Source organism: Schistocerca gregaria, chromosome 6 (genome assembly GCF_023897955.1).
Source record: "Schistocerca gregaria isolate iqSchGreg1 chromosome 6, iqSchGreg1.2, whole genome shotgun sequence".
NCBI classification, from domain to species: Eukaryota; Metazoa; Arthropoda; class Insecta; order Orthoptera; family Acrididae; genus Schistocerca; species Schistocerca gregaria.
Window position 1 is genome coordinate 122509503 of NC_064925.1, and position 14450 is coordinate 122523952.

A 14450-nucleotide genomic window follows, 5' to 3' on the forward strand; every position below is an offset into this window, starting at 1 on the left:
AGGGACATGTGGTACATAATGTTTATTACATTCTGTATGTATCAGATAACAAAAGTGATATACTCTGTGTTTTGTTCCTTAAATATTATGGTAAAGAATGAACGAGAAACTAAAAATAAAACCAGTATTTTAAATTTTCCAGTTTTTGTCACGATTTACCCGTGCTTACCCTCCATTACCCAATAGTAGACATTTCATTCACAGATATAATCTTTCCAACAGACACAGTTAAGTTACTTTCTTTGTTTTCGAAGGCTTAATCAGTTGCTGCTTGCTGCCATTGAATCGAATCCTACACACCTTCGCAAATATGTTAGTAGTGCAAAACTTTTTGGGGACAGTTTAAGAAGATATACATAAATAAGAGTTTTTATCGCGAATCTCTCCCCCGTTGCAAAGCTCCAAATGACTGGAAAAAGTTCAGGTGACACTAATATAAAAGAAAGATAAAAGAATGGATCCGAAAAATTACAGGGCAATATCCTTAAGATCGATTTGCAGCATATTTGTCGAATTATTTCAAGTTCAAACATACTAAACTTCCTTGAGACAGAAAAGCTTCTCTCCATACGTCAGTAAGAATTTCGAAAGTAATGCTCGTGCAAAACTTAGCTTACCCTTTCCTCAGACGACACACTGCGAGACGTGGATAAAGGGCAACAGGCAGATTCCATATTTCCAAACTTCCGGAAACCGATTGAAACAGTACCTCTTCGTGGACTGCTGACGAAGATCCGAGCGTATGGATTATCTTCTCTGACATGTGAGTGTCTCCAAGACATCTTAAATAATAGATCCCAGTACGTTGTTCTCGGCGGTAGTGTCCATAAGAGTCAAGGTTATCGTCAAGGGATGTTCAAGGGAAATGTGATAGCACCGCTGTTGTTCTCTACGTACATAAAACGAGTTGACGGATAGGGTGTGCAGTAATGTGCGATTTTCTGATGATGACGCCGTAGTGTGTGGTGAAGTGTTGTCGTTGAGTGAATGTAGGAAGATACAAGATGACTTACTGTTAGACAGAATTTATAATTGGTGTGATGAATGGCAGCTTGCTCTAAATGTAGAAAAATGGAAGCTAATGCAGATAAGAAGATGAAAGAGTCTTCAAATTTTAGAATACAGAACTGGTGGTATTCTGTTTGATACAATCCTGTTGATTGAGTATCTATGGGTAACATTGTAAATCGACGCTGAAATGGAATGAGCATTTAAGATTGGTAGTAGGGAACAGGAAGGGTCGATGTTGTAACTGACAATTCGAACATTTTTGCAACACAACTTTTATTTACGTGAGTCTACATGGAAATGGCTGAATAACAACGAGAAGTCACAATCACAAAGCCAGTAAGAATTTCGTACTAGAGGCAATAAAAGATAACTTCTATGTTTCCAACAGGAGTCCGTTGTAACACACATACACTTAATTCCAAGTCCTATTCCGATGGCGAAGTCGTAGTCTTCCATGGAGACGTCCCTGAGGTTGGTATTCAGCATGAACTGACGTCCGGTGCTCGATATAGCCTTTAAATAATATTGGTCAGCCAATCAGATGTTGGAAGAAATAATTCCTGCAGGCCATCTCGAACTCCCTCTGCAGGAAGTAGTACGTGGAATGTTTGTTTCCAAAACAGCCGATGTTTACCCTTGCTTACGCCTTTGGGTATAGGCAACCTGGTTCCTGTGTCGTGTTAAATGTGTTGCCGGCCCGCAGGGGCTACCTTGGCGGCGGCGTAACAGTCGACTTCGGTTTATTGGGATATTTCTAGGATAGTGTAGCTCATCTGTTAAGGGCGTCGCGCACAGAACACTAGTGCGACCCCACTGTTGATTAATGTTCAAGTGTTTTGAACCCTCACAAGATCGAATTAAAGGAAGACATCGAAGCTATTCTAGGCTCGATTTGTTATTGGCATTTTCCATCAGCATATTAGTATTACGGAACTGAACTAAAATGAGAATTCCTGCAGGGAAGAAGTTCTTTTCGCGAAACACTACTGATAAAATTTATAGAACCGGCATTTTCGGCTGACTGCAAAACGTTTGTACTGCACATTTCGCAAAAGGACCGCGAAAACAAGATAAGAGGAATTAGAGCTCATACAGAAGCATACAGACTGTCGATTTCCATTTCCGAGTGGAACAAGAATGACACTGACTGGTAGTGGTACAATATACTCTCCATCATGCGCCCTATTGTGGCTTGCTTAGTACGTATATAGATGTTCCAGACAACAAAAATATAAGGGTGGTATACAGATGGGAGCGGGTAAGCAAAGATGAAGGTGATAACATCCGTGCCACAAACGAAAGAATGTTCAAGAGAAGATGTGAATGGAGTCGCCGAGTATGTGGAAAGTGCCCAGATATTTCGATGACTATTCCGATGATGCCGCCATGTGTTAGGCGTCAATGGCTTCAACGTGCGGGTCCGTTTTTCGTAACAATTTCAGTTCCGTATGGTGCCACATCGTTTTGACTGTTCGGCCAATTGTGAGTAAAAATTTTGATTATTGCTAGAAATCAGCCATTCTCATATTAAGCCACAGAGATCATCTTTATAGTGATTCGAATTTATCTTTAGTAGCAGGTATACAAAAATGCCTGATTACACTGGATTGCGAGACAGCGCGTAAAACTGAACATACAGGCAGTCAGTATCACGTTCGCTTTATGTTGCAGAATTTGACGTCTCGGTAACCGCCTTTTTCTATGCATCTGGACGAATTCTGTTAAGTATAGCTGTTCCCCGATTGTGAATTCTGGGTGTTGTCCTGGAAACTATTCTCAGTACTGAAGACAGAATGATCATCAGTAGTGCGCCTGTATTGAAAATGTTAGCAGCAAAAGGTGGAGGAAAAGTGCACTTGATGATAAGGCAAAGAGAGACCTAAAAGTCAAAACTAGACCTAATTATGATGAACGTATTTTGTTTCTTAATGGTAATTACATAGGTGACGTATCTTTCATGTCAGTGATATCTGAACATAAGTTGGTCTCTGAACTCAATGTCTAACCCTGTCACTTCAGTTGTAATCTTGCATATTACTCCTTCTCTATTGCAAATGGTAACAGTCGAGTGTCTCTACCAAGGATCTCAATGATTTTAAGTGAATGCCGTCTATTCTGTCAGCATCTTCTCGCAGTAGCATATCTCCTATCTCATCTTCATCTACAAACTCTGCCGGTCGCCGCGCGGGATGAGCGGTCTCAGGCGATGCAGCCATGGACTGTGCGGCTGGTCCTGGCGGAGGCTCGAGTCCTCCCTCGGGCATGGGCAAGTGTGTTTGTCGTTAGGATAATTTAGGTTAAGTAGTGTGTAAGCTTAGGGATTAATGACTTTAGCAGTTAAGTCCCTTAAGATTTCACAAACATTTGAACATTTTTTTTCTTCCGTTCGTTTAATGTTGTCATATGTTCGTTTCCTTACAATTTCATTTCCATGTGGTTCGATTCTTAGAAGTGCAGTTCAGGTCCTGCGCAACTTGTAAATAATGCTTCTGTCCTTGCTTTTTATCCCTGAAAACCGATAACTGTGACAAATACACCACCTGGTAAAAAAGTGAAACACCATGATGATATTGTGCATAAGGGGTGTGAACAGCGTCAGATGTTGAGTAATTACTGTGGAGCACACGGAGGTGCGGCGTTCTCCTATGTTCTCCTATGACACAGTATTACAAGCAGCTGACAGGCCTCACTGTGGGTCTACATTTCGACAGCTGGCCGAAATGTACGATATCCAGATTTGTGTGGCTTTCGGATTTCGCAGATGCCTGATGCTGCGCTGCACGGGAACATGGGGGCATTATCGTAGTCAAGGTTCCTGTTGACCATATCTGGCCAGCATAAGGGAGGATCGACGTACCATGCACTCCATAGCCCAATGGCGCCTGCCATGCCGGGAATAAATAATGAACTCCCAGCAATGTACTGAGTCATTCTGTTCCGTAAGTCGGGAACTAATAGCAGCAAGGTAGGCGAATTACCGTCCCATGCGGAGCATGGCGTTAATGTCACAGAAAAGGCTGCGTTCGGAGCGGTTCCATGGCCAGGGAGCGTTAACTACCGCTAAGCAGCCTCCCGTTGTCCTCAAAAAAGGAAAATAATAATCAACATAATTAAAGAAAGAACAATGTATTCCAATTTCAACAAAACCTTCAATAAATGAAGGCTTTACCCCGGATGATCATAGCGGGCGCAGTGGCATCGTGGGGAGAGAGGACCCACTCATGCAATATTTTGGAGAGGCATGGTGGTGTTATTCCTGCCGCTATGGTGATTTCAGGTCACGGTTCTACATCTGCATACATACTCCGCAATCCACCATACGGTGCGTGGCGGAGGGTACCTCGTACCACAACTATCATCTTCTCTCCCTGTTCCACTCCCAAACAGGACGAAAGAAAAATGACTGCCTATATGCCTCTGTACGAGTACTAATGTCTCTTATCTTATCTTTGTGGTCTTTCCGCGAAATATAAGTTGGCAGCAGTAAAATTGTACCGCAGTCAGCCTCAAATGCTGGTTCTCTAAATTTCCTCAGTAGCGATTCACGAAAAGGACACCTCCTTTCCTCTAGGGACTCCTACCCGAGTTCCTGAAGCATTTCCGTAACGCTCGCGTGGTGATCAAACCTACCAGTAACAAATCTAGCAGCCCGCCTCTGAATTGCTTCTATGTCCTCCCTCAATCCGACCTGATAGGGATCCCAAACGCTCGAGCAAGAATACGTCGTATTAGTGTTTTATAAGCGGCCTCCTTTACAGATGAACCACATCTTCCCAAAATTCCACCAATGAACCGAGGACAACTATCTGCCTTCCCCACAACTACCATTACATGCTTGCCCCACTTCATATCGCCCTGCAATTTTACGCCCAAATATTTAATCGACGTGACTGTGTCAAGCGCTACACTACTAATGGAGTATTCAAACATTACAGGATTCTTTTTCCTATTCATCTGCATTAATTTACATTTATCTATATGTAGAGTTAGCTGCCATTCTTTAAACCAATCACAAATCTTTTCCAAGTCATCTTATATCCTCCTACAGTCACTCAGCGACGACACCTTCCCGTACACCACAGCACCATCAGCAAACTGCCGCACATTTGCTATCCACCCTATCCAAATGATCATTTATGTAGACAGAAAACAACAGCGGACCTACCACACTTCCCTGGGGCACTCCAGATGATACCCTCACCTCCAATGAACACTCACCATCCAGAACAACGTACTGGGTTCTATTACTTAAGAAGTCTTCGAGCCACTCACATATTTGGGAACCAATTCCACATGCTCGTACCTTCGTTAGGAGTCAGCAGTGGGGCACCGAATCAAACGCTTTCCGGAGGTCAAGGAATATATCATCCGTCTGATACCCTTCATCCATGATTCGCAAGATATCATGTGAAGAAAGGGCGAGTTGCGTTTCGCTGGAGCGATGCTTTCTAAAGCCGTGCTGATGCATGGACAGCAACTTCTCTGTCTCAAGGAAGTTCATTATATTCTAGCTGAGAATATGTTCGAGAATCCTGCGACAAACCGATGTTAAGGATATTGGTCTGTAATTTTGAGGATCCATCCTTCTACCATTCTTGTATACAGGCGTCACCTGCGCTTTTTTCCAGTCGCTCGGGACTTAACGTAGGGCAAGAGATTCGTGATATATGCAACCTAAGGAAGGAGCCAATGCAGAAGAGTACTCTTTGTAAAACCGAACTGGAATCCCATCAGGGCCTGGCGATTTATTTATTTTGAACCCATTCAGCTACTTCACAGCCCCAGGATGTCTATCACTATGTCCTCCGTACTGGAATCTGTACGAGACTCAAACGGCGGTATGTTTGTACAATCCTCCTGCGGTTTAGAGTGAATGAGGGAAAACAGAAAGCACAACGATACGTCACGGACATGCTGTGGCCTCACGTGTTACCTCTCATATAACAGTAATGGTGAGATATTTTTCAGCTGGGCAAAGCTCATCCACACGTGGCACTAGGCTGTGTGATGTTGAACTACTCCAGCGGTTAGCAAAATTTCCTAAACTGTCCCATATAGAACATAAATGGAACCAGATCGAACGTCAACTTCATCCCAACGCCACTATCCAGTATATCGAGGTTTAGTGACAACATTTCTAAGCCAACGTGACTCAGGAGAAGCTTAAAGGCCTTAATGACTACCTTCTCAATTGAATCAGAGCAGGTATTCACGTCAGAGGAGGTGTAAAGTTGTACTGATAAATGGTCTCATACTGTCAAGATCTTAGTATACTGGAATCGGTATTTCAGCCACTGAAATAACATTACACACGGACTCTACCAGTGAAGGTTTGCTTAGTTTCCTGCTCTTCTTCTGGGCGGTTGAAAAAACATTTTTTTTTTTTTTTTGTCAGGCGGTTTACACTACTGGCCATTAAAACTGCCACACCACGAAGGTGTGCTACAGAAAGAAAATTTAACCGACAGGAAGGTGCTGTGATATGCAAATGATTAGCTTTTCAGAGCATTCACACAAGGTTATTACCGGTGGCGACACCTTCAACGTGCTGATATGAGGAACGTTTCCAACCGATTTCTCATACACAAACAGCAGTTGACTGGCGTTACCTGGTGAAACGTTGTTGTGATGCCTCGTGTAAGGAGGAGAAATACGTACCATCGCGTTTCTGACTTTGATAAAGGTCGGATTGTTGCCTATCGAGATTGCGGTTTATCGTATCGCGACATTGCTGGTCGCGTTGGTCGAGATCCAATGACTGTCAGCAAATATGGAATCAGTGGGTTCAGTAGGGTAATACGGAACGCCGTGCTGGATCCCAACGGCCTCGTATCACTAGCAGTCGAGATGACAGGCATCTTATCCGCACAGTTGTAACAGATCGTGCAGCCACGTCTAGATCCCTGAGTCAGCACATGCGGACGCTTGCAAGACAACAACCATCTGCACAAACAGTACGAGGACGTTTGCAACAGCATGGACTATCAGCTGCGAGAGCATGGTAGCGGTTACTCTTGACGCTGCATCACAGGCACGAGCGTCTGCGATGGTGTACTCAACGACGAACCTGAGAGGACGAATGACAAAACGTTATTTTTTCGGTTCAAATGGTTCAAATGGCTCTGAGCACTATGGGACTTAACATCTATGGTCATCAGTCCCCTAGAACGTAGAACTACTTAAACCTAACTAACCTAAGGACATCACACACATCCATGCCCGAGGCAGGATTCAAACCTGCGACCGTAGCTCTTTTTTCGGATGAATCAATGTTCTGTTTACAGCATCATGATGGTCGCATCCGTGTTTGGCGACATCGCTGTGAACGCACATTGGAAGCGTGTATTCGTCATCGCCATACTGTCTTATCACCCTGCGTGATGGTATGGGGTGCCATTGGTTACACGTCTCGGTCACCTCTTGTTCGCATTGACGGCACTATGAACAGTGGACTTTACATTTCAGATGAGTTACGACCCGTGGCTCTACCGTTTATTCGATCCCTGCTAAACCCTACATTTGAGTGGGATAATGCATGTTGAAGGTCCTGTACGGGCCTTTCTGGATACAGAAAATGTTCGACTGCTGCCGTGGCAAGTACAGATTTCTCACCAACTGAAAGCGTCTTGTCAATGTTGGCTGAGCAACTGGCTCGTCAAAATACGCAAGTCACTACTCTTGATGAACTGTGATATCGTGTTGAAGTTGCATAGGTAGCTGTACCTGTACGCGCCATCCGAGCTCAATGCCCAGGCGTATCAAGGCCGTTATTGAGGCCAGAGGCGATTGGTTTGGGTACTGATTTCTCAGGATCTATGAACCCAAATTGCGTGAAAATGCGAGCACATGTCAGTTCTAGTATAATATATTTCTCCAATGAATACCCGTTTATCATCTGCATTTCTTCGTGGTGTAGCAATGTTAATGGCCAGTAGTATATGGAGTGCGGGCCTCCCACGACGTGTTAAAGTTGAGCACTCCAGACCCATGAGGAGGACGGCCTAAGGAATGAGACGTTTGCCGCGACACTGAAACCGAGACTGACCTTGAGCAGCTGGGTGTAGTTGGAGTCGTCGAAGGGCAGGCGGCCGAAGATCATGGCGTAGAGCACGACGCCCATGGACCAGATGTCGGACAGCTGGGGGCGGTAGGGCGTGCCGCGAAGGATCTCGGGGGCGGCGTAGGCGTAGCTGCCGCAGAAGGTCTCGCTCATGGGCGGTGGCTGGCGGTCGCGCGCCTTCATGCGCCCGCGCGCGAAACCGAAGTCCGACAGGCGGACGTTCATCTCCTCGTCCAACAGCAGGTTCTCGCACTTGATGTCCCTGCGCAAGGCAGCGAGAGCGGTCGAGTCAAATCCACCTCAGTGTAAGGGCTAGTGCGGACACCCTTATCTGCCGAGTGTGTATGGATGTGTTGGTGGGAGGAGGAGGGCGAATGGTGGAGGGTGAGAGTGGGATGGGAGAGGGAGTTTGAAGTAGTGTTGTGTACGTTATCGGCCGTTGGACGGACCGGTAGGCACTCGTTTACGACACTGCTGACCTCAGCAAGCAACTGTGCGGTGGCCATTACCGAATGATTTGCGTACTCCACTTTGCTTTATTCTGTGCGGCGCTTGTCATTTATCTTCGTTTTGTCAAAATAGGCGAAGAAACTAATTCTCATCCATCGGGATTCTAGTACGAGTTCGACAACACAAATAAAAATCAGTAGTCTCTATGACAATACGTCAGTTCTGCTTTCGCAGGAGTAAGGACCACAGTCATCGGCTCCCCGGCCTGTGAAAGGTTGGTTATGTTTCCACCCCCTACCCTCCTCCTTCAATCATCCAATCACCCCCTTACTCCCCAACAGTCCTCGCCACGCCGCGGTCGGCGGTCTCATTTGTTCCCGCGGCCGAATGTCACAATAACGTTAAACATGTAGTTTTGGTTAGAAATTAATATACTTACTACCAGACACAGACTAACTGACACCGAGTATTACAATACGGGCGTCTGAAGGACATAAAAGTTTGCTTAATGGTTTATGGATGACGACTTACATGACGAAAACTAGATTTTCTGAACGTATACCATTCACACGTTGAAGACTAATTACCAACTCCCTGAGGCCTCGCATTCGTGAAGTCTTCGGTTCAAATCCGGGTCGGATCACACGGTTTTCCGCGATCTTCGTTAATTGCTCCACTAAAATGGTTCCTTTGAAAGGACAAAATGGTTCCGCTTGCTCTGAGCACTATGGGACTTAACTTCTGAGGTCATCAGTCGCCTAGAACTTAGAACTAATTAAAGCTAACTAACCTAAGGACATCACACACATCCATGCCCGAGGCAGGATTCGAACCTGCGCCCGTAGCGGTCACGCGGTTCCAGATTGTAGCGCCTAGAACCGCTCGGCCATCCCGGGCGCCTTTGAAAGGACACCGCTCATTTCCTTCCCCAACAAAAGTTAATAGGTCGTAAACTACAAAACTTCATGTAACGTAATTTATAGAAAAAGTACGAGATAAAGATAGAAAGATACAGCAGGCAAGAAACTAAATTTGTCCAACCAGAATCTATATAGTTAGAAAATGACGAAATATTTTGAGAGAATTCTTTAGAGTCTTCTAGAAACTGAAATTTTCTAATTGGCAACAGGAATAAGAAAAAATTATGTTAGTGTTGCTAAAAGCCTTTGGAAGTGGGATAGATTGCTCAAGACTGGACGGTAATCTGGACCATAGCCTGCAAGCCACATAAACCTGTAGTGATAAAGAATGGGAGTTGGACTCAGAGGCGATATGGAACTAATAATGAAGGGTTTCCCAACGTTTCTGACACCATTTCTCCTTAATAGTACCAGCTGTCAACGAATAATCACTACTTATCTAAACTGCAGGGTGATAAAACAGTATACTTTTCAACCGCCTTCATTTTAAAATGGCGAAAGAGAAAGAATGTCTAGTTAACGATCAAACAAATAAATATATTTGTTGATGTTTTATTGAAACAAGGAACAATGAGTCAGTGAGGTGGTTGGTACCACATACTTCTAATAATTTGTTTCGCACTCCAAGACGAAAAAAAATTCACGAAGGATAATCCGAAGGGACGGAAATAAATAGATGTGATATACTGGTACAGACTAACAAATGATTATAATTTCAGGGAAAGTGGCTGATTTTTCAAGAGCAAGAGCTTCACAGATTGAGGAAGTCAATAACGCGTTAGTCCACCTCTTTTCCTTTTGCATGCAGTTATTCGGCTTGCTACTGTTTGACAGAGTTGTTGTATGTCCTTCTGAGGAATGTAGTGCCACATTCTGTCCAACTGGCTCAATAGATCAGCAAAATCCCGACGTTCTCAACTGGGGAGAGATCTGGTGATGTTGCTGGCCAAGGTATGATTCGAAAAATGTTAAGTGACGCTATGTGCTGATGGTAATTATCTTGCTGAAATGTAAGCCCAGGATGGCTTGTCATGAAGGAGAAAAAAACGCGAGGTGTAGAATATCTTCGAAATACCGCCATGCTAACGTGCTATAAGGGTGCCACAAATAACAAGCGAAGGGATCCTGGCTCTGAAATGATATGGCATCCCTGGCCACAGCTCCTAGTCGGGCCGTATGGCAGGAGACTGTCAGCGTGGTATTCCACCACTGTCCGGACCGTCTCCATACACATCCTTGTCCTGGAATCTTATTGAGTGGAGTAGAATGGTCTTCACTGACGAGTATCGCTACGAACTGAGAGCTGATTTTTTAATTTAATTTAATCGTGTGGCTAGGGCTCCCAATCGGGCAGACAGTTCGCCGGGTGCCAGTCTTTCAATTTGACGCCACTTCGGCGACCTGCATTCGATGGAGATGATAGGATGATGAGGAGGACAGCACAACACCCAGTCCCAAGGCGGAGAAAATTCCCCGACCCAGCCGGGAATCGAACCCGGCCCCAGAGGATTGACAATCCGTCAAACTGACCATTCAGCTACCGGGGGCGGACACTGAGCGCCGATGAGCAGCGGAGACGAGCCTGACGACGCTTTAGACATCGGTGGGATAGCAACCTGACTATATCCCGACATACGGCCCAACAACTAGGAGTGATGGTTTGCGGCGCCATTCCTTTTCATAGTATGAGCCCTATCTTTGTCATCCTCCTCTCCCTTACAGCACAACAGTATGTCCGCGACAATCTATGCTCCGTTTTGTTGCCCTTCATGGCAAGTAATCCTCGGCTTACATTTCAGCAAAATAATGTCTGCCCACACACGTTGAAAATTTCTATTTTCTGCCTTCGTACTTTCCAAAGCCTACCTTGGGTAGCAAGGTCGCCAGATCTCTCCCCAGCTGAGAACATTTGGAACATTATGAGCAGGGGCCTCCAAATAGTTGGGTGTTTTGACGTTCTAACGCTCCATTTGGACAGAAATAAGCACAATATCCTTCAGGAACACATCCAACAACTCCATAAATCAATTCCAAGTCGAATAATTGCTTGCATAAGGCCGGAAGTGGACCATTCTTTACTGACTTGCTCGATTTGTGGAGTTCTTTCCCTTGAATAAATCAACCAAATTTTCTGAAATTATAACCATTTGTTTGTCTGTACATGTACGCCACCCCACTGATTTCGGTCCCATTCGGAGAATTCCTTCGTGGTGCGCCGTTTTTTTGTGTGTCAGTGTGTACTTTGTGTACAGCGCTTTGCATTATTCTGTGCGTTGCTCGTTGTTATCTTCTTAAATTGAAATCAGTGAAGAGACTAATCCTGAGTTTCAGTACGGCTCCCACGACGCCAGGAGACATCGCTACTCCCTGTGATCGTGTCCGGCGACATAGCTAGGTCGTCACACTGAAGAGCCAACGAAGCTAGTACAACTGCCTAGTATAGTGTAGGGATGGGCTGGGTTGGGTCGATTGGGGGAGGAGACCAGACTGCGAGGTCTCATCGGATTAGGGAAGTATAGGGAAGGAAGTCGGTCATGCCCTTTCATAGGAACCATCCCGGTATTTTGCTGAAGCGATTTAGGGAAATCACGGAAAACCCAAATCAGGATGCCTGGACACTTGATTGATCCGTTTTCCTCCCGAATGCGAGTCCATTGATCGTGTAGCGCCCCGGCAACCACGAAGTAGTGCCGCAACACGACGTGGCATGGACTCGACTAATGTCTGAAATAGTACTGGAGGGGACTGAAGTTATAAATCCTGCAGAGCTGTCACATGGTTCATATGGCTCTGAGCACTATGGGACTTAACTTCTAAGGTCATCAGTCCCCTATAACATAGAGCTACTTAAACCTAGCTAACCTAAGGACATCACACACATCCATGCCCGAGGCAGGATTCGAACCTGCGATCGTAGCGATCGCGCGGTTCCAGACTGTAGTACTTTTAACCGATTGGCCACCCCGGCCGGCTGCAGGGCTGTCCATAAATCCGTAAGAGTAGATGGGGGTGAAGACCTCTTCTGTAAAGCACGTTGCAAGGCATCCCAGATATGCTCAATAATGTTCATGTCTGGGGAGTTTGGTGGCCATCGGAAGTGTTTAAACTCAGAAGAGCGTTCCTGGAGCCACTCTGTACCAATTCTGGACGTGTAGGGTGTCGCATTGTCCTGCTAGAATTGTCCAAGTCCATCAGAATGCACAATGGGTATGAATGAATGCAGACGATCAGACAGGGTGTTTACGTACGTGTCCCTTGTCAGAGTCGTATCTAGACGTATCAGGGGTCCCATATCGCTCCAGCTGCACGCGCCCCACACCATTACAGAGCCACTACCAGCTTGAACAGTTCCCTGCTGACATGTAGGGTCAATGGGTTCATGAGGTTTTCTCCATACCCGTGCACGTCCATCCGCTCGATACAATTTGAAACGAGACTCGTCTGATGAGGCACAATGTTCTCAGTCATCACCAGTCCAACGTCGGTGTTGACGGGCTCAGGCGAGGCGTAAAGCTTTGTGTCGTGTAGTCATCGAGGGTACACGAGTCGGCCTTCGGCTCCGAAAGTCCATATCTATGGTGTTTCGTTGAATGGTTCGCACGCTGACACTTGTTGATGGCCCAGCACTGAAATCTACAGCAGTTTGGGGAAGGGTTGCAATTCTGTCACGTTGAACGATTCCCTTCTGTCACCGTTGGTCTCGTTCTTGCAGGATCTTTTTCTGGTCGCAGCGATGTCGGAGATTTGAAGTTTTATCGGATTTCTGATATTCAAAGAATGTTCGTGTAATTTTCGTATTGGAAATTCCCCACTTCATCGCTACCTCTGAGATGCTGTGTTCAATCGCTCGTGCGTCGGCATAACATCACTTTCGAACTCACTTAAATCTTACTAACCTGCCACTGTAGCAGCAGTGAGCGACCTAACAACTGCGCCAGACACTTGTTGGTTTCTATAGGTGTTGCAGACCGCAGCCCCGTATTCTGCATCTTTGCATGTCTTTGTATTTGAAAACGCATCGCTATACCAGTTTCTTTGGCGCTTCAGTGTATGATGCCAGACCTTTGCGGTGGTCTGAGTTCTCGTTCGTTTACTCTCCCGGCCGAATGTCACCTTAAAATGTCCGTGAAAGACTAACTACTAATTGCTCATAGTGAAGTTTAAACGTATTTTTTTTTTTAAAACCTTGAGAACGTTCAGTGATTGGCTTTCCTACTTTCTTTCCTTCTTCTTTTTAACATTCGCGCCATTCATACTTTTTCTTCATCAGCACATTTGATGATCATCTTGTTTGTCATGAACTATTTCAATTTTGCATACAGGTCAGTAAGTCACATTGAGCATTATTAGCCGAGTAAACATTACCAAGTCGTATCATAATTAATCCTGCTGTAATAATCAATGAAAAGCACCAGTTTGCTTTTGTTCTACAATATTACTTTTATTGCTAACCGGTTTTCGGCTTACAAGGCCATCTTCAGACATTTACTGAGTATTATCACCAAAGAAGTTAAATGTTAGCAGACAACATTGGAAGAGAAGTAACACATATAGAGTGAAGTAGAAACATACAGTGAGTAACATCTTTGCAATGAAATGGTAAAAACTGAAAAGTCCATAAATAACAATGGAGTTGACAGGAAAACCTTTAGCACAAAATAGGAATAGCTTGCCTACATAAGAGTTTCTATTAATAAACAAAACTAATAAAATAAGATAAAATTAGTACTAGACAAGGCTGCATCAAGAGGTATGAAACATGGAGAGTGATACACAACCAATTAAAGAAGAAGAGACAGTTGTCAATGTAAATACAGAATACATGAGGAACTTAAGAAATATCAATAAAATAAACAGAAATTAATAAATGCAGGAAAATTGAGGTTTTTGAGGGAACCTACAGTTTGAGAGTGTGGTGGTACTGCATTTTAACATTAACATTATAATCAAAGCAGTGGCTGTTTACCAGTTTTCATTAAATAAATGAGCAAAGTAAAATATGAACACTA

The 14450-nt window shown here is 44.6% G+C and overlaps 1 protein-coding gene across 1 annotated transcript in view; it reads right to left on the reverse strand.

Moving 5' to 3' along the window:
* LOC126278748 (testis-specific serine/threonine-protein kinase 4-like) overlaps positions 1-14450 on the reverse strand; it is a 120069-nt gene that overhangs the window by 42686 nt on the left and 62933 nt on the right. Inside the window, exon 4 of the mRNA XM_049979024.1 lies at positions 8057-8333. Within this exon, the coding sequence (XP_049834981.1) occupies positions 8057-8333 (277 nt within the window). The remainder of the gene's footprint in view (positions 1-8056; positions 8334-14450) is intronic.